This window comes from Drosophila ficusphila, unplaced genomic scaffold, assembly GCF_018152265.1.
Source record: "Drosophila ficusphila isolate 14025-0441.05 unplaced genomic scaffold, ASM1815226v1 contig_414, whole genome shotgun sequence".
Classification (NCBI taxonomy): Eukaryota; Metazoa; Arthropoda; class Insecta; order Diptera; family Drosophilidae; genus Drosophila; species Drosophila ficusphila.
Window position 1 is genome coordinate 10683065 of NW_025064328.1, and position 18041 is coordinate 10701105.

The 18041-nt window shown below is 44.6% G+C and overlaps 2 protein-coding genes across 3 annotated transcripts in view; both read left to right on the plus strand.

Annotated features, from left to right (window-relative positions):
- The window catches only part of LOC108096725 (probable GPI-anchored adhesin-like protein PGA55), a 29988-nt gene extending 17329 nt beyond the window's left edge, over positions 1 to 12659 (plus strand). The window contains exons 3-6 of one of the 2 annotated variants that reach the window (XM_017198568.2): positions 1202 to 1877; positions 1933 to 2020; positions 8285 to 8789; positions 8850 to 12659. In XM_017198568.2, coding sequence (XP_017054057.1) covers positions 1202 to 1877; positions 1933 to 2020; positions 8285 to 8789; positions 8850 to 11833 — 4253 coding nt within the window. In that variant the 3' untranslated portion in view covers positions 11834 to 12659. Of the gene's footprint in view, positions 1 to 1201; positions 1878 to 1932; positions 2021 to 7781; positions 7953 to 8284; positions 8790 to 8849 lie in introns of those variants that run through there. The other variant, XM_017198569.2, reaches the window with a different exon arrangement.
- Positions 12660 to 13237: 578 nt separating this feature from the next.
- On the plus strand, positions 13238 to 14963 carry LOC108096935 (protein LTV1 homolog). Its single transcript, XM_017198888.2, has 2 exons — positions 13238 to 13323; positions 13384 to 14963. Exons 1-2 carry the CDS (start codon positions 13321 to 13323, stop codon positions 14863 to 14865), a joined length of 1485 nt encoding a protein of 494 aa, XP_017054377.1. The 5' UTR covers positions 13238 to 13320; the 3' UTR covers positions 14866 to 14963.
- The last annotated feature ends 3078 nt before the right edge of the window (positions 14964 to 18041 follow it).

Genomic DNA, 18041 nt, shown 5'->3' on the forward strand with positions numbered 1-18041 from the left:
TTGATAATAATATACTTTTTGATGTGCACTGACTGAATTTGCACTTAAGTTCTTTAACCCACAAATTTGTAAATTATATACAAATTGTCACATTTTAGAAGATAAGATATGACCTTGTCAAATAATTCTTAGCGCAAGTTTTGCACGTGGTGTCCAATCGGTCTTATCGATTAGTTCCCCCCCATAAGCTATCTCTTTTACTCTCTCAGTCTTTGTGTATTTCCCTTTCATTCTTCAGGGAACTTCCCCCATTGAAAGGTCTTCAGCTTTTTGCCTATTTATGGTCATGTTTTTGGAGGCAATCGCATCGTTTTCGCTTTTTATTGTTTACTTCTTATCACTCACAATTTGTTCTTAGTATACAGTAATCTTTTTTATTGACGAATGACTGAAACATTCTATAAACAATCTATTGGTTCAACTGCTGAGTAACTGAGGAAGTCGAATTTCGGTAACTTCCGCAGAAGTTATTGAATATTGTTGACTGTAAGAAGTTTATTTATGGGTTTTTTTTTGTGAACTAATGCATCATTGAATTTCCAAGGAGTTGTTTTCTCAAAACATCTTTTAAATAAATATTGCTTTGCATCTACATAAAATTATATGAATCTTATTCTAAGTACGTAATTTCCCGTGTTGATATTTAAATTCCCGATGCCAGAATGTGAAAACATAATCTCGAGAGATTTTGCTCTCAGTCATGAATATTTATACCTCCAATGTCAATCAAATAGAACACTTAGACTCGGGATTGGTTGACTTGACATTTTTATAGCTCGTTACGTCACCTGGAACATCCAAAAAGATTATTGTCATGAGACGGTCATGTGTTTGAATTCAAAATAATTTAAAACAAAAAATTATTTAAGTTCTTATAAAAATATGTGAATTAATACATGTTTAATTACATGTTTAGTACGAATTGAAATGCCTTAATTTTTCTCAGGACTAAAACCCATCATACTAAAATAAAATAATATCATAAAATATTATTTTAAGAATATTAAAATTGATTTGTTTGCTGATTTCGTAAGCATTAAATTCTTTTCAAGGGTGTAGATTGAACAAGATACAGATTTTTTAACACCAGCAAGCCTGGAAATCACCATTTCCCACGATTTTACATATACACATACAAAAAATGTATTGAAATTAAGTGCGTTAACTCATCCTCCTCTTGGATCTTCCTTGGACCTTGCAGATCAGCAAAATCAGCAACAGCAGCAGAAGCGCCGCCGGTTTCATCCGCTCCGGAATTTGCGCCGAATCTTCCGCCGCCGCACGATAAACAGCTCCGCGGACGGTCCTGCAGCCTGTCAGTCGCCAGGACCCGGATCCTGCAACACTCTGCCACCGCCAGCGAGTAGCAACAGTGAGAAGAACCTGCGCAGCGGGATAGCATCCCCGCCAGGATCGCCGCTGAGTCCCCAGCAAACGGAGAGCTACCAAACGCAATCGCTGCCCAAGTCAAAGTCCTACGGCTCCCATCGCGATGAGTTGCTGAGCGTGATCCTTGGCAAGAAGCGGGCCAGCAAGCAGGATCACAGCCAGGTCGGTCAGCCAGGTCATCATCCCCAGTCCCAAAACCAGTCGCAGTCCCAGTCGCAATCCCAGCAGGAAGCCATGTTCCAGGCACAGCGACAACATGGCGGCGTGGCCGTCTTCCCAGATTCGATTGGCTTGACCAGGAGCAGCTACTTTGCCGAGCAGAGAATCCAGCAGAGGCATCTGCGCAGCGTGGGGGATTCCTCCCAGGAACTGGAATCCGGTTCCGGTTCGGGATCGGGTTCGGGCTCGGGATCAGGAGCAGGTGGAGCCGCAGATATATCCGATAGCCAGCGCAGTCTGAGCGAAGGTCGCCTCCTGGATGTGGATGGGTAAGTGGGATTTCTACTTATAATGATTTAAATAACACATAATATTGGATTTCAGTGATTACTCACGGGATACCCTGTCGCAATCCCATGACAGTGTCTTCTCCGAATCGGCCACAGCCAGCAGTCTTTCCATTGTACTCAAGGTAAGTTGTTAAACAGAATAATTTGATTAGCAAGGTTTTTTAATTAATTCAGGGGTGGTAAGGAAAACTCTATTTAAAACAAAAATATTATTATATTCCCGTAGAAAATGTAAATAAAATTAAATGGAATTCTAAAAGGATCCTTGACTCTGCAAATTTAATTTAATATTCAATTTTTGTTTGCTTGCGTTGACTTGCAATGCAATAAAAACTTTTATCGAACTTGTAAAAATGAAGTTCAGAAGTTTGCATTTTATTTTGTAATCTTAAAGTTGTTGTTTTGCATATATCACTTTTCTTGAATTTGACTGTTTATTTCCTATATTTTCTTGAATAAAGGTTACGGCCTCTTTACTTACTGGGAAAATCCGCTGAATGTTTTTGTTATCTGAACATTTGTGCTGCAATCAATCTCAATTGATTTTAATCAAATTCAATTGGGGCCTTTGCTGGCATATCTGCATTCCTGATGACCGAATCTCCCACAGAGTTCGTTGACTCATATTCGGTTGTGGCTTTTGTTTAATTGTTTCGGGTTTCCAAAAGTTGTCAACACATTGATAAGCTGACTTTTTCTGTGATACAGAAGAACAACTCTTAATTAAGTATCGTTCGTTCAGTTGAATTAAATATTTAACAGAAAATCAAAGCCTGATTAGTTGGTCGAATATCTTTAGCCATTATTACAAACTTGCCATGGATTTAAAAATTCAATTTGGCTAATTACATTTTAAAACGCAATAAAAGGAGTGCCAAAAGAAAGCCCGAAATGGAATAGTTTGGCCGAGGCGGTTATCTAATAAACCGAATCTTCATTATTTACATCATTATCACCATTACTGCATAAGTCGCTTGAGCGTTTTTCTCTACTTTTTTTGAGTGAAAAAAGAAAAACTATTGCAGACGCACGCGTCTTGCAACTGGAAACCGAAACCAATGTGAGTTGCTACACAGGAAATTAAAGTGATAAAAGTGATGTTTGGAAAATGTTTAAACTAAATTTTAATTAAAGGATATTTATATTTATATCAAAGGATATTAAGTGCCTAAATGTTTGTCAATGATTCAGAGTTGGTTACAATTTTGACTGGAAATAATCTTTAGTTATTTTAAGAAGAATTTGGAAGAATTTGGTAACAATATTTAAAGAGGTAATCCTTTTGATGATATTGTATGGATTCTTTTGAAGAAGTACTACCAACTTCTTACTATTTTTTTCCTGTGCATCGAGTGCAGTAAGTCAACGTTCCGCCTGCCAACCGCTCCAACCCCTTGGAACTCCCGCTTTTCCCAGCGCTTTTCCAGCTCTTGCAGCGCGTGGCAATTTGCGGCTTCTTCTCCTGGCTGTCGGCTGCTACTTCTATTGCTTCTTCGGTTTCTGGACAAACGAGTTGTCGGTGCCAGCCGATGGTCGCTTGGCCGCTTGGCCGCTTCTTGTTATTCCACTTTTTTCCACTTGGCCAGTCCACCGCTCCTCCCCTTTGTTTTCCTCCCCCCCCGATCCCCATTTCCCGCCAGCGGGGCTCCCAGCTTATTTGCCAACCTGGTTAGCAAATAAATCGCATTTCTTTCTGTTTCTATGCTATTGAACTCCTGCAAGTTTTCCGCTAAATCAGTTTGCATCGAGACTTTAGCCAGTGAAGACAAACCTCGTGTGTTCGCCGTTGCTCGTCTCCTTCGATTTCAACTCCTATTCCAAATACGATTGCGATTTCGATCCGCGCTATGTCCACGATCCTCGGGATTCCTGGACTCTAGCCAAGTGAAGAAGTTACCGAACCAGCGATTTAACGGTCCAACTGGGTAACTGTGCTGCAGATGGCGAAAACTGCGATTCCTTAGTGGTTGGATAGCACAGAGTGATGGATTAGCCGGATTTTATAGGCGGAAGTTCAATATCTTGGGAGAAATTTCAGTGACAAATCACTATGATAATTCAAATTTGATGGTTGTAAAACTGCCTGAGATATTATGTTAATATTTGGGTTTTAAAAATCAAATAAGGTTCTAAAAGCTCTGATAAATAAAATTGTTTTCTGTCCCATTACTCTTGGAAAATTTCTCCTAAATTGTCGAATTTATTTTTTTTTAATGAACATGGGTTGTAGCTTCGAAAACTTAAGAACTATTACTTAAACACTATGTTACATTTATATTCTTAGGCATTATTTATACTTTCTTTGAAATTAATTTAGTTTCCTCAACTTATTTAATTAATTGAAAAGGCTGCTCGGCTTGCTAAATCTTTTGTAACGATTTTCCCAGGAATAAATTAACGCTCGTAAAATTCTGATACCCCATCCTTGTCGTTTTCCCAGTAGTATACACATTTCTAAGGCCATTCTGTCCTGGGCTCCACGGTAATCCTCCAGCCAGTTAAGTTGACTTGGCGATTTTTCTTTGAAAAGCTGACGAGCAGGTCGGGAAACGAGCTTAGGTCTATAAATATTTACCAGCAGCCAGTCAGTCGGAGATGTGATCTCCCAGAGCTCTCGAGAGCAACCAGTTTGATGAATTAATTGCGGAGAAATAGAAAGAGAAAAACCATCTACACGATGGCCATAATGGAAAAACTAAATGACAATGCAGTCGGTCGTCCGAAGGTGAGGGTATCTGGCGGGGATTGGGGTAAAGGGGTGAGCACATTTAGTCCGGACGACTTGGAATGACAGCGATATGGTAACACGGTAACACGCATTGAAGATTGAAGTTTGCCTGGGAGTGAGCATGATTGTCATCGGACTTTGACTTTGATGGGGATGTGGATGTGAATGAGGTTGTAGATGTGGATGTGGATGGGGATGGGGATGGGGATGTGGGTTTTGAGGGGACAGCATTTCACACGTTTCTCTCTAATTGACCAACTCGGGAGGGGAATCGGGAGGAGGAGGAGATACAGACTCCTCTGAAGTACCGACAATTTCCTGACTCCCGACGACACTCGAAATTTCATTTTCGGCCTACATTCGCTGGCAGTTTTACATGAGATCTGTGACACTTCCCGTCTGGCGGCGGACCATTACGCAATGCTCCATTTGGAGGAGCCTGGCTGCATTTGCCTATCGCTTAGATTTCCGCATCCATTAGGAGCACTCCAGTACTCCTTCAATCAGCAATCTGCAGTCAACGTGTGATGCATCCGCGTTGGGATTTTAATTGCATTTCTTCGCACGCCGATGGGCGCATTCCGGAGTTGGGGCAGAAATGTGGCCCATGTCCATATTGGCCAGCCACTTCTACTGTGGCCCACTTCCCCTTCTCCGAGGAGAAATTGATTCGAGGCGATTTGATTTGGTGTCTGATGTTGTGAGTGACGCGATGTGAGGCAGCCAGTGGAGCCGAGCTGAATGGCTGAGTTTGGAGAAGGGTTCTTCGCCATTTCACATGGTCTGTTTGCCCGGGAGAAAGCTCACCACACAGCCAAGTTTTTTAAATGTGTAACTAAAAAACTATTTCAACAACATGTTTTAGGATAACAGACAAGTTTTTGCAGTACATATTGCAAATATGGGCTTACAACCAGAAGTTTGAAATTATTTAAATCTTTTAAAACCTATAATCAGGAGAGTCGGTATTCAACATTAAATATGTTCATAGCTTCAGGACTTTAAACGCTTATTTTAAACTGTTAACAACCCGAAAGACTAATAAGTTTTTTGATGTAGGAAGTTTTGTACGTGTTGTTCCATTTAAAGACAAACAACTTTTAAGTTGCGCCATGTTTTCATTACAACCAAACCAAAGCGGAAGTATATAAATATTATATATAGTTGAATTAAGATTGCCTTTTGAATGGTTAACATTGTTAAGTCTACTTAAATTTTAGAAGGACAATTTTATTAACTTATTTAGCTGAGCAGTACTTTTTTTTTCCAAATAAACCTTATACAGTCGAGTCCCGATAATTCGAAATAGCAAGGGGATCACTTTTTTACGAATTAGACGGGAATTCGATTTATCGAGATTTTTTTCAAGGGAACAGAATTATCGCGATTTTCGATTTAGCGGGGTACGAATTATCGGGATTCGACTGTACTGTACTCATCTAAGAAATAAATTTTCTCAAAACAAATTTAATATTTTGTTTAACAAACTATGTACGTTTATCAAATGAAGAAGTTTCTTGTGAAGTTACAAAAAGTTAACTTTTCTGATCTTAACCTACTTACCAGTAAATTTATCACAAAGTTAATGTGCCGTGCAATTGCCATGGCTACAATATTCCATATTCCATTAAAGATTACGGTCGAAGTCAGGGTCAACTGAAGTTAACCACTTGGCCATTATTGGGGCTAGCAGCCAGTAGTTAAATGCTTACACTTCAGAGCGTTTATCCCACTTGCAGATGGCGGCCATTTGTTTATGTGGCTCGCATTTGAAATGCAACTCGGATGGAGCAATGATGCAATTGCAATTGCATTTAATTCAAAGCGTTTACCCGCCGCCCACTTGGCCAACTGCTGTTGGCTGTTGGTTGATGGTTGTTGTGCCCGTTCTCTCTGGACGAAAAGCCCCCACTTCGGATTGCGGTAATCAATGTTGGCGTCTCTGTGTGGCCATGTTGGGAGCTATATATCCAACTATCCACTGGCCACTGGCCACTGACTGGCTTCCATCCCCCGTCTTCCTCTTCTAAGCTAAGCTGGCCAACTCGCCAAGCCAAACCAAGTGGGCCAATAAATCAGTGAACGTGACGGGCCGAGTCCGTTCCGTGATTTTCCAACACAAAAGCGAACTGGAACTTGGCTGAGAAGTGGCCATCTACCGGCGCAGGTAGCACTCGAGAATAATGGGTTAAGGGTCGCAGGATGGCAAGTACCTGCCAGATACTTTTTGCACCATCGAAAATTCCGCGAAATTTGAGAGATAGCAGCTGTGTAAGATTGTGTAAAATATTTTTGGTTGGTACTGAGCGATGAATTTTTATAAAAGATAAATAAGAATTTCTGAATGGAATTTATCTAAACATTGCCTACGAACTATTACTTCTATTTGTGTAACACAATTATGACACCTAATCCATAAAATTTCCTTTTTTACCAGAGATGAAATTTAAGCTAGCTCCAAATGCATTCATATTAAAAAAGAAAACTTCATTAATGTATTGTTTAAAAAAGTACATACAGGTTCTATTCAATCTGTTAGTTTTAGTTTTTGTTTATGTTTACACCTTAACATTAACTTTCTAGATAAGTAGAATAGCCTTCCTTGGCCTTCTGCCTACTGCAATTATGCAAGGGAAAAACAGGCGCCCAAATAAATTATCTTGCAGAACATTGAACTCGCCCCCGAATCCCCAATTGCAGTTCCTTTGACTAGAATTGATGGCTGGGGTCTTTAACCTGAGGCACCCCGGCACCTAATCCTCGGGCAGTGAGCTGCCAGCTACCAGCTACCAGAAATAGCAGCCCCGTCTAGAAACGAGTCCAACAAACAGATGGCGACGTCACGCGCCGCAAACTCTGATAGATGAACGACATGGGATCTGAAAAGTAGGGAATTCCGGGAGTGGGAGGATGGTTTGCGCCTCGTTTTCGTGGTCGTTTGTTTACTTTGCTGGACGGAGAAGCGATTTTCTTACCCTTGAAAATCAGGCGAAGGCTGACAATAAACAGATCTCCAGTGCCTGCCTTGCACTCAATTATATTTGTCTAGGTAAAAGGCATTTGCGACGCCATTTCCATTTCCATTCCCGTTTTCAGTTTCGTTTTCATTTTCATTTCACTCTCAATGCATCTGCCTGAAAATCTTCAGTTGCACATTGCACTTGGGTGTCGCCAGTTGTCTGCTGCTCGAGTTGAAAGTGAAATCTTTGGGATCGCGTGTTCCCCTTTGGCGAAGATATTTCCATTATTTCTTATTTTGCACAATGGTAGCCGGAGGTTCGGGTTCTCTGAGGGCGCAGGCCAATCCCTTCCAGCTTTCGTTTGCGGTAAGAATTTCAAGGGGTTTTTATTTGTACTACATAAGGAATCGCAGTTCTCTTTAAAGCCACAGTTACCCAGCTAAATTAGGGTTTCTCCCAAAGTCATTTGTAGTCTCGTCTGCGTTGTGAGGCCTTTAAAATGATCGACTTTAAGCAGAATCCCTTCAAGATGAAGCTGGGTGGCTCTTCCATGGGCGAAAGTCGCCTGGGACGCAGTTGCCTGCGGGCACGCTTCGTTTTCCGCTGGAAAAGCTGGGTAACCTTGAAACCCAATACCCCCCTTATAGTCTAATACCTCCTTATGAAACCCTAATAACATATTCTTTTTACCATTTCAGGCGGAACTCACAGATGTCTTGCGCAAGCGACGCAATCGACCCGATGCCTCCGACGAGGATTTGGGTCTGCCCCGCAGCCCAGCTTCTCCGCAAAGAAGAGCAGCTGGTGGCACTAGCAGCAGGAACAACTCCGGAGTGGGTCACCACCAGTTGCGGGGTCACCAGAGCGAGGTCTCCTCTTTAAGTTTGCTGAGCGTCAACAGTGCCGAGGCGGAAACGGAGGACAGCCAGGGCTCCCATCACCAGCGACACCACTCGCGAGTGTCCACCAGTTCATCGATATCCATAGGATCGGATATACTGAGACCCCATCACGAGGACGATGTGGATGCGGTGGGTGGGGAACGCCATCGCCTTTCACATGCGGCGGCCAAGCACAAAATGGCCATTCGGCCGGTGAAGAAGAAGGGACCCACCAGGACTCATCGCATGACATTGGAGACCTCCATTCCGGAGGCCAACGAGGATGTGATGAAGATGAGTCCGGGATTGCGAGCGGTTCATGGTAGGTAACTTATCAATTAATAGATAAACCTTTACTGATGAATTAACTTCCTTTCTTAAGATGCCGAACTCAAGAGCAAGACGCGCTCTTTGCCACCGAAGACTCTGACTGCCATTGCACCGCCGGCTCAGGTGATCCCCGCCAGCTCGGTGACCACCAAGCGAACCAAGACAATCGAGCAGAGCTCCAGCATCAACAGCACCACCAAAGTGACCACGAGCAGCTCCTCCACCTCCGCCTCCTCCTCCTCCACTCAGATGTTTGGCTTGAGAGGTCTGACCACCAAGAGCAATACTCTCCTGGAGAATCGCGGGGAGTCCTCCACGGATGGCGATGACTTCCTGGCCAACGAACGGGAGCACAGCGAGAGTGGCTTCCTGCGGCGCTTGATCCATCGCAATTCCAAGAGATCGATAGCCAGGGCAAACGATGGAGTGGAGGACACCGACTCCAGTCAGAGTGTGGCCAAAAAGCTGCAGATCTCGACGTCCTGCTTGGAGGCAGCTGCTCGGGAATCCGTCCAGGTGCCGGATAAGTCGCGCAGTGCCACCTCCCATGAGCAGCACATCCAGGAGACGCGACAAACCATCAAGAGGGAGATTCACAACGAGGGCAGACACGGATTGAATGCCATGGTCAGCAACTACGGAGTTCATCCACAACCTCCGACGCCACTGAAACCCAAATCCGGTCCAGCTGCCCGGCAGAGGTACATGCCCAAGGAATTGGGCGCAGTTTCCCCGGTGGAGAAGATCTCCTCCAGCAACGATGTGACCAACCTGCTGTCGAAGAGCTCGCGAGGCAACGACACCTTCCAGTCGACCACTTTGGTGCGGGAACAGCAGACCAAAGTGGAGACCTCCACGCACTTCGAAAGGAAGCCAAGGATCGTAGGGTTAAGTGCCTTCCAGCAGAAGCTGTCGCGATCCAGTGACTCAGTGGGCCAGCACTCCAGCTCCTCCAACTCGTTGGAGACCAGCACGGATGAGCCCTCGCCACTGTACTACGAGGAGAAGCAGCGCAAGACGGTGGAGAAGTCGCGCAGCTTCCGCAACTACGAGGATGAGACGGTGGACTCCATCGGTGCATCGGTGCACAACAACATGCCCAGTTTGCCGGATCTCTCACTCAGTTTTAGGGTGCCCGCCTACTACAAACAGTCGCCGCAATCACCCTGCTCCCCGATCTCACCGAATACCAAGTGCGTTTCCCTGGGATTCGAGATCAACGACAACAAGTTGCTCCAGGCACGAGCTGAATCTGCTGGCCAGTTGCCATCCCAGGGGAAACCCTCTCCCCAAAGAGCGGCCACCACGAAGCTGATTGTGAGCAGTCCGGGATCAGCGAACATCTCCCAGATCGAGCACAACATCGATCTGATTGTGAAGTCGCCCATGGTGAGTGTGCTGAGGAAATCGGGCAATGTGGTGGAGAAGCTTCCGAAGGAGCCAACTACTCCGACCAAGCAGCGACCCAAGCTGCTTGATTTGGGAGCAAAGAGCCCAGCTCCTGCCGCGATTGCAACTCCCAGTCCTGCAAGTCCTCTCACCAAGAGTGCCAAGCTCTCCAACAGTCCACCGAGCACTCCGGCCAAGAATCAGAGCTCCTCGAACAGCAACAGTCGCAGGAACTCAAGCAATGTGGAGACCACTTCCGGGGAACCTGAGTTCATGAAGATCCAACTGAACCGCGTGGATCAGGCGCGTCTGCACAACAAGACCAACCATGTGGTGCTGGCCAAGAACCTGAAATCTCCCACGGAGCGAAGTCAGAGCAGCGATGACTTGAGTTTCAGAAGGAACAGTGGCGAGAATCTGGCGGGGATTGAAATCATAGAGCATCCCCAACCTAAGCCCTTAAGTCCGGTGGTCAGACCAACGACATTGGAACCCAGTTTGGGTAAGCAGCTGAGATCCGTGAGTGCCAATAGTGTGCGAACGAGTTACGGCAGCAGCAGTGAGGGATTAGCCACCCCAGTGACACCTGCTACGACTCCAAGTACACCAAAGAGCAATGGCTTGTCGAAGGGGATCAAGAGTCCCACCAGGGAATCTAAGGATTCCAAGGAACAGGGCAATCCTAAAGATAGCAAAGAGTCGGTGAAGAGCAATCGCCTGTCGCTGGAGGATCGCAAGCGGTTGTTCCTCAGCGAGGAGCGACCCAAGTTGATGGAGCAGCGGAGGAAGTCCATTCCGAAGGCGGAGATCAGTGCACCGCCCACTCCCTCGGTGACTCCAGCCACGCCCGCCATTCCAGTGACCCCGGTCACTCCGACGACACCTGAATTAAGCGAAGTTAATGGTAACAGTTCACCCACCTCGAATCCCGTTGTGCTGCGCAAGAAGTCCTTCGCCAGCTGCAATGGCAATCCCAGTCCCACCAAGGACGATCCCACGCCCGAATTGATGAAGGTCTTTGCCCGCCGATCGCTGAAGGTGAAGGATGACGACGTGGTCACCCTGACGGCACAGGTTCAGGCTACAAGTCCGGTGACCAAGAAGATGCCATCCACTGGAGGCGGAGGTCAGAGCGTGGACAGCGACAAGGAGAACCAGTCGAACAGCGAGGAGAAGCTGGACAAGCTGGCGCATCCTGGAACGACGGATGCCAACAAGGTGGCCCATCATCCCAGCAGCAACCGCAACTCGGTGGCAGACTTCCGCAATCTCAACAACAACAACAACAACAATCAGCAGCAGCAGCAACAACAGAAGGTTGCCACCAAGGTGGTCACCTATCTGCCACCCATCAAAGTCAGCAATGCAGGAAGGAATAGTTTGAATAACAATTTGAGCAACAATAATGGAAGTGCAAAGCCAGCTGAGAGGTTTTCCCTGCAGCTGAAGCAGGCTACTCCAACGTCTCCGGTGGCAGCAGCAGCAACAGCAGTAGCAACACCTGTTGCAGCAACATCTGCAGTAGCAACAGCAGGAGTAGCAACACCTAGCAAACCCATCGAGCGATCAGCCACCGTGGGCGAGTTCAAGGGAATCCACCAGAGACGCGCCGAGTGGGAGCAGAGGGCCAAGGAGGCACTCAAGTAGAGAGGAGGGATCTCTCCTGATCTCCCGATCCTCGGCAGACCAGACTGTACCTAGCCTAGCTGCAATCCAAGTGCTTTTGTCTAGTGATGCTCTCTCTCTCGCAAAATTGAGGAGCAACAAAATTACTAAGGGAATAATCAAATTATCATTATATACATTAGCTAAAAAGAACAGAAAACAAAACTAAATGTAAAGCAACGCAAAAGAAATCAAAGTGAGGGCGCCGGAGGGTCAAGGTCATCCAAAGACAAATGCGACCTGCTCGGCTCCGGCACCCAGAAAAAAACACTATAGGCAATAACTATATACCGATCTTCAAAAAGTGACTAGCGTATACTTATTTTTAGCATATCCTGCGTATCGTTTACAAATTGAAAACTAAGCTTCGTTTCGAATTTGATCTGTGCATGTCAAGAAATGTTAAAAAATAAACAACAAAACTAACTTTTAACTGACAACAAAAAAAAAAATGTAAGGACTGTGAGTATAATTACGAGTAGGAAGGAGCCTGATATTCGAAACATCTGATTTACTTTAAGTTGATATTCTGCAAGCTTTTAATCGGTAGAAGAGAATGATTTTACTATTTAGGCTAACTATTATTACTGTCTAGCATCGTATATATTGTTTCAACGACCTTGTTTATGCTTAACCTTCGAAGTCTGCTGAGATTACGGATCCATGAATGTTACAAATGGAAATTCAACCAGATTCACACCCAAGTGTATTTAAAACATTGCGAGTGTACAATTGTTGTTAAGGTGACAAGTTTGTAAATGTACATACAACAAGTAAAACCGAACTAATAAATATTCAAATAAAATAATTTTGTGACTTCTTTATTTTTGCAAATTGTTAGGCATTCCATTTATTGTCCTTTGACATTATTACCTACGGTTTATTTTATTTTAAATTGCCGTTACTCTGCTACATGTGTCAAGATGTATAATTACTTATACATATGTAGATTTGTTTCTACACGTGTAGATTTAGCATGCATAATTTACAGAGTAGATTGTACTAAATAAAATAAATATTTGTTTAAAGAGATGGTTATAGGGTTAGGCACAAGTAACTAATTAATAATTGTCTAGTACTTTACTTTATTATTGTAGCTTGCAACCGAGATTATTTCACTTTTTTATTTTTATTTGGTTCAATGCAGCAATGGAATTTGTTTAGTTTAATATTTTGGCGCCTATTTCTAGCTATCCTTTTACACTATCACAGTGAAAATTAAATATATTATAAATAGATAAAGATAGTACACATTTTTTAAGTAATTAAATCCGTTTTTAAATAAATCCGTTGGTTTCCTTAAACAATAGTTTATTCCGCAATAATAATCGACAATTTTACTCAAAATATCGATATAAACATATTTTTTTAAACATCGATAGTATTTTGCTAAACATCGCCCCTTTTCCACCTCTAGCGCACATGTGTTTACTTGTTTTTAGAAAAGTTTTCCAAAAAACAATCCAATAATGGTGGGTAAAAAAGCTTAAATTCTGGTTGAAACCCCACTTACAAGCAATCCCCAACTGCAGGTTAAAGGAAAAAAGCCGTACATCGACCGCAAGAAGGCGGTGACCTTCCATTTGGTGCACCGCAGTCAGCACGATCCGCTGGTCACCGATGAAAATGCGCCGCAGAGGGTGCTCCTGGAGGCAGCTGCCCGTCAGCAGAAGCCCAAGGAACCAGAACCAACCACCGATCCCGCCAAGCGTCAGGAGGAACTGAAGAAGTTCGGAATCCATTTCGACGATGACTACGATTACATGCAGCACTTGAAGAAGCGGGAGAACGATGTGGTTTGGGAGTATATGGAAAACCCCAATCAGGCCAGGAAACAGAAGCTTCAAGATGCAGATAAGCCGGGCCCATCGCCTAAACTAGTCCTGCCCAGCTCCGTGTTCGCCAGTGAGTTCGAGGAGAAAGAGGGCATGTTAAACAAGGCAGCTCCACAAAGTCTTCGCCTCGATTGGGATCCCGATGTGGTGGCCGCCTTGGACAGCGATTGCGAAAACGAGGAGGAGCTGGATGATGACTTTGTGATGCAGGCCATGGCTGAAGGCTCCGATGACGAAGAATGGGATGGCGAGGAGGATGAGGAGGAGCACTCCGACATGGACTTTGATTCCGATGACCTGAATGAGGAGGAAGACGATGATGAACTAATGGACCGGTTGGCACCTCTCATGCGCGAACGTCGCTTCGATGACGAGGAGGTCAAGTCGCGGTTCACAGAGTACTCCATGTCTTCCAGCGTTATTCGACGTAACGAGCAGCTCTCGTTGTTAGATGATCGCTTTGAGAAGTTCTACGCCAGCTACGATGATCCGGAGCTGGGCGATCTGGCTTTAGAAGACATTGAAGGCAACTGGCACCAAAAACATCCTGTTGTCATGCAGTGCTTCAAAGAGTTCAAGAAGAAGGACAAGACCATTGAATACAACAAGGAGTGGGATCGCGAGCGCATTGAAAAGTATAAAAATGTGGTTGAGGGTGAGCAGGATCCCACGGAGGAGCTGGTGGAGTACGAGGTTGAGGATCCCAAGCAGAAGAAGTGGGACTGTGAGTCCATCCTTTCGACCTATTCGAATATCTACAACCATCCCAAGCTGATTGATGAGCCGCGACGCAGTCGTCGCTCCAGTGCCAGCACAAATCCAGCTCCCATCCAGATCGATCCCAAAACAGGACTGCCCACGAATGTCCTACGCAATGGCGTCGATGGCCAACTCACAGCCAAAGCTTTAGCCAATCTAGAAGATGAATCACCAGCTGCCACTGGGCCAAAATCACTTTGCGCCAAGTCGGTGCTCTCCACATTGAGCGTCCTGTCCATCAGGCCCAAGGACGAGACCCCCGAGGAGAAGAAGGAGCGGAAGCGCCTGCTGAAGGACTATCGCAACGAGCGCCGCATCGAAAAGAAGGCCAACACGGAGGCCTTCAAGGAGGAGAAGAAGCGGCAGACGCACGTGAAGATCAACCAGCGAACCAACCAGCAAGGAGCCTCCATTGTTTAGCTTAAGTTTCCGGCTCTGTTCTCTAGGCTTAAATGTGAAATGTATACACAGGCGTATATGTTAAGTGATATCTATAAACGAAGGATTGGATAAACCGACAAACTGTTGCCGTAATTACCGAAATCGTTAATGCTAATCATATGCATTAACTGCGGGAGTTGGAGTCGCCACGAGATGTCTCCTTTTGTTGGCGTCATCGTCAGTTGGCAGTTGTCAGTTGGCCATTAATCAAAGTGGCTGACTGTGCCGCACGCGCACGGGCTATAAACCGCCGCAAACTATGCCACATCGCGATACCCTGGAAAGGAACGCGGCGAATGTCCTGCCTGGCGGCAATTAAACCCCAACCGACTGACTGACTGACTGGCTGGCTGACAACAAGTTTAGTCTAGCGATTCGCGAGCTGCTAACTAGCTCGACGGGCGGACATAAAGCGGAATCAACAGCAAGACAATCGAGGCGAATATAAAATAAACTCCAATTCATTGTCAGTGGGCGAGTGGCAGCAACAGCAACTACAGGAATGTCATAACAAAGTGGCTGTTTTACCTTGCCGTAAGTCCATATGTATAGTACAGCCTGTAGTAGCGCCTACTATACATCAAGTACTTATATGCACGGGAAGCCTGTGTCAGTGCGCCATATACCATACAGCATATATAGTATAGCCAGAGTCGGTTCTACAAACGCGATTTGTATTTACACAGCCATATAGAAATTTCCCACGAGGGCTGAGGTCTGGGGGCCATTCAGGCCTCGTTTCCAGCCCTTGGGCACTGGTTATAATGGCAGGTTGGGTCGGCGGATGGGGTTGGGGATTCGCTCTGGTGTGGCAGTTGTTTAGTGTTTTGGTTATTTTGTGGAATTTTCAAGTCAACTCGCATGCACTTTGTTGGAAAACCCAACCGATGTCAGTCAGCACTAATAGCTAGGGATATATCTAGAACCCTTGAATGTTGGCAACTGCATATCATATATGAAAGAAATGTCAAATGGGTTTTAACAAAAGACCAATGAAATCTAAACAATCTCGTTTAGATCGTTTCAAAAAAACTGAAGGTTTTCTGATACAGAAAAACGTAAATGTTCCTGTTTTTAGCTTAAACCTTACAAAAATATAAAAACCCAAAAATGAACTTAAAGATCACATACTTAATTATTATTGTGATATTAAATTATGCAAAATTAAAGAATCCTATAAGTATTACAACCAATTATTACTCATTGTTTTTCCCCAGATTTATTTTCTGCAAAGTCCTTTAATGTCCTTCAATAAGTTAGACATGCAGATGGATTTGTGACAGTTATTGGTAACAGCCTATTCATTTGATCATTCTCATGTGGGGAATGGAGAAGGGGGATATGGGGATTAGAAAATCCCAAACACACTTCCAGGCAATCCAACACCAATTTGCGAGCGAACCAAAGCTCCGTCCCATGCAATCGTCCTTCCAGACCCCCTGGTATCCCCCATTCCGCATTCCGGGCGGCGAGCGAGTCCAACTCCCCGCGTTGTAAGTGGAAACCCGTTACAGTTGGTTGTCGTGCCTGGGCCTCCAATGCCTCCAATGAACGTTGGGGGATTTTTTCGTATGTCGTATTAAAGTTGGCAAGGCGAGCGGCCAAGAAGAAATTCGCGTATTTTCACAGCTCAGTTCCGTTCCGTTCTTCAGTTCAGTTTAGTTCCTGAGCGAAGGCGAACGGATTCGGGCGCGCTTCGTTCCCGCAGCGCGGTAATTTCCCCCTCTATATAATATCTGAATAATATGCCCTGGGCTGGATACACTCGTGTGTACTATAATGGGCGTACCACAGCGGAGTTCGCGTGAGGCGGGCGTTAAAGTCGCGTAATTTTTGGGCCATTTTTCGGGAAATGGAAGCCCCGCTGGAGCATTAATAGCAGTCACTAACTACATAATTAATGTAATTGCCGGGGATCGAAAATCCTGGCTTTTATATAACCAAAATCCGTCGGCATGTTGGGGCCAATGAAGTACACCATTAATATTAATCCAACGCGGATCTTTGAACAGAGCCGACCGGCAAGATTGATGGATCTCATCTCTGCTCAGTTAGTGCGTGTTCTCAATCAAAGTAATGTCCACCATTCGGCGAGTATTTAGAAAATGTATCTGTGAGATTAACGTTATGACATATATGGTGTGAGTGATTTAGGCATTCCTGTCCAACATCCAACATCCAAGATCCAAGATCCGTATCTGTGTGTGCCCACACCACTGACGACACTTGCCGACGGGCTTAGCCGGATACAGTTCATCTCACGATCTGCATACACTCGTATCTATATACAAATATATAGTAGCTATATGGTCGCTTGACCGCTGACAGATCTGGAAGTGGAATTTTTAATTTGCGCAAAAAAATACCCATTGCCATTGCCAATGTCAGCGGCAGAAAGTAATTTATAGGAAGTGGATGGATGTCCAGGCAATTATGTGTGTGCTACTCTCCAGGAAGCCTGCAATTGAGGCCCTCGATCTATCCATCCACCTATCCATATCTTCTTCGCGTATCTGCCAGATATCGGTCGCATAAATACTCGCATAGATTGAGCTGTTACACCGGCCACCGCGAAAGCTGTCTGTCTGTTCAGCGACTTAAGTAAAATTGGCACGCGATTCAATTGAATCTTGGCGAGAAGTGTGCTGTGCTGTGTGCTGTGTGCCCTGTGCCGAGGCAATTACCAGGCCACCAGTAGTACTGTGCCATGCCTTGACCGCCGGCGGAGCTTCTCCTCCGCTCGAGCTCTTTCCAACCCTTCCCCGTCCACTGATACAGGGGAAATTCCTCAGCTTGAACTGTCATTTCCCACAAGAAATCCATTTATTTTATTCACAGTCTTTCTGCAGTTTTGATTTTCAGAAAGGCGTTACAAAATGAAGCTATAATAAACTTAAATATTTGAACATATTTTAGCCTTAAGGGTTCAGTCACTGTTCAAACATACCCAATATCTACTAATTTCATTACTCTTCTGATAAAAGAAATATATTCTCCAGAAAACAGATTTTTCTGGTAAATTTAAAACAATACTCTTTTAAGATTTCTGTGAGGGTTTATAAATTACTTTTTGTTATTGAATACAATATACTTTATCATTAATAGGTTTGTTTTCAAACAAACACTTGATTAATAGTGGATTAGGTCCTTGAATA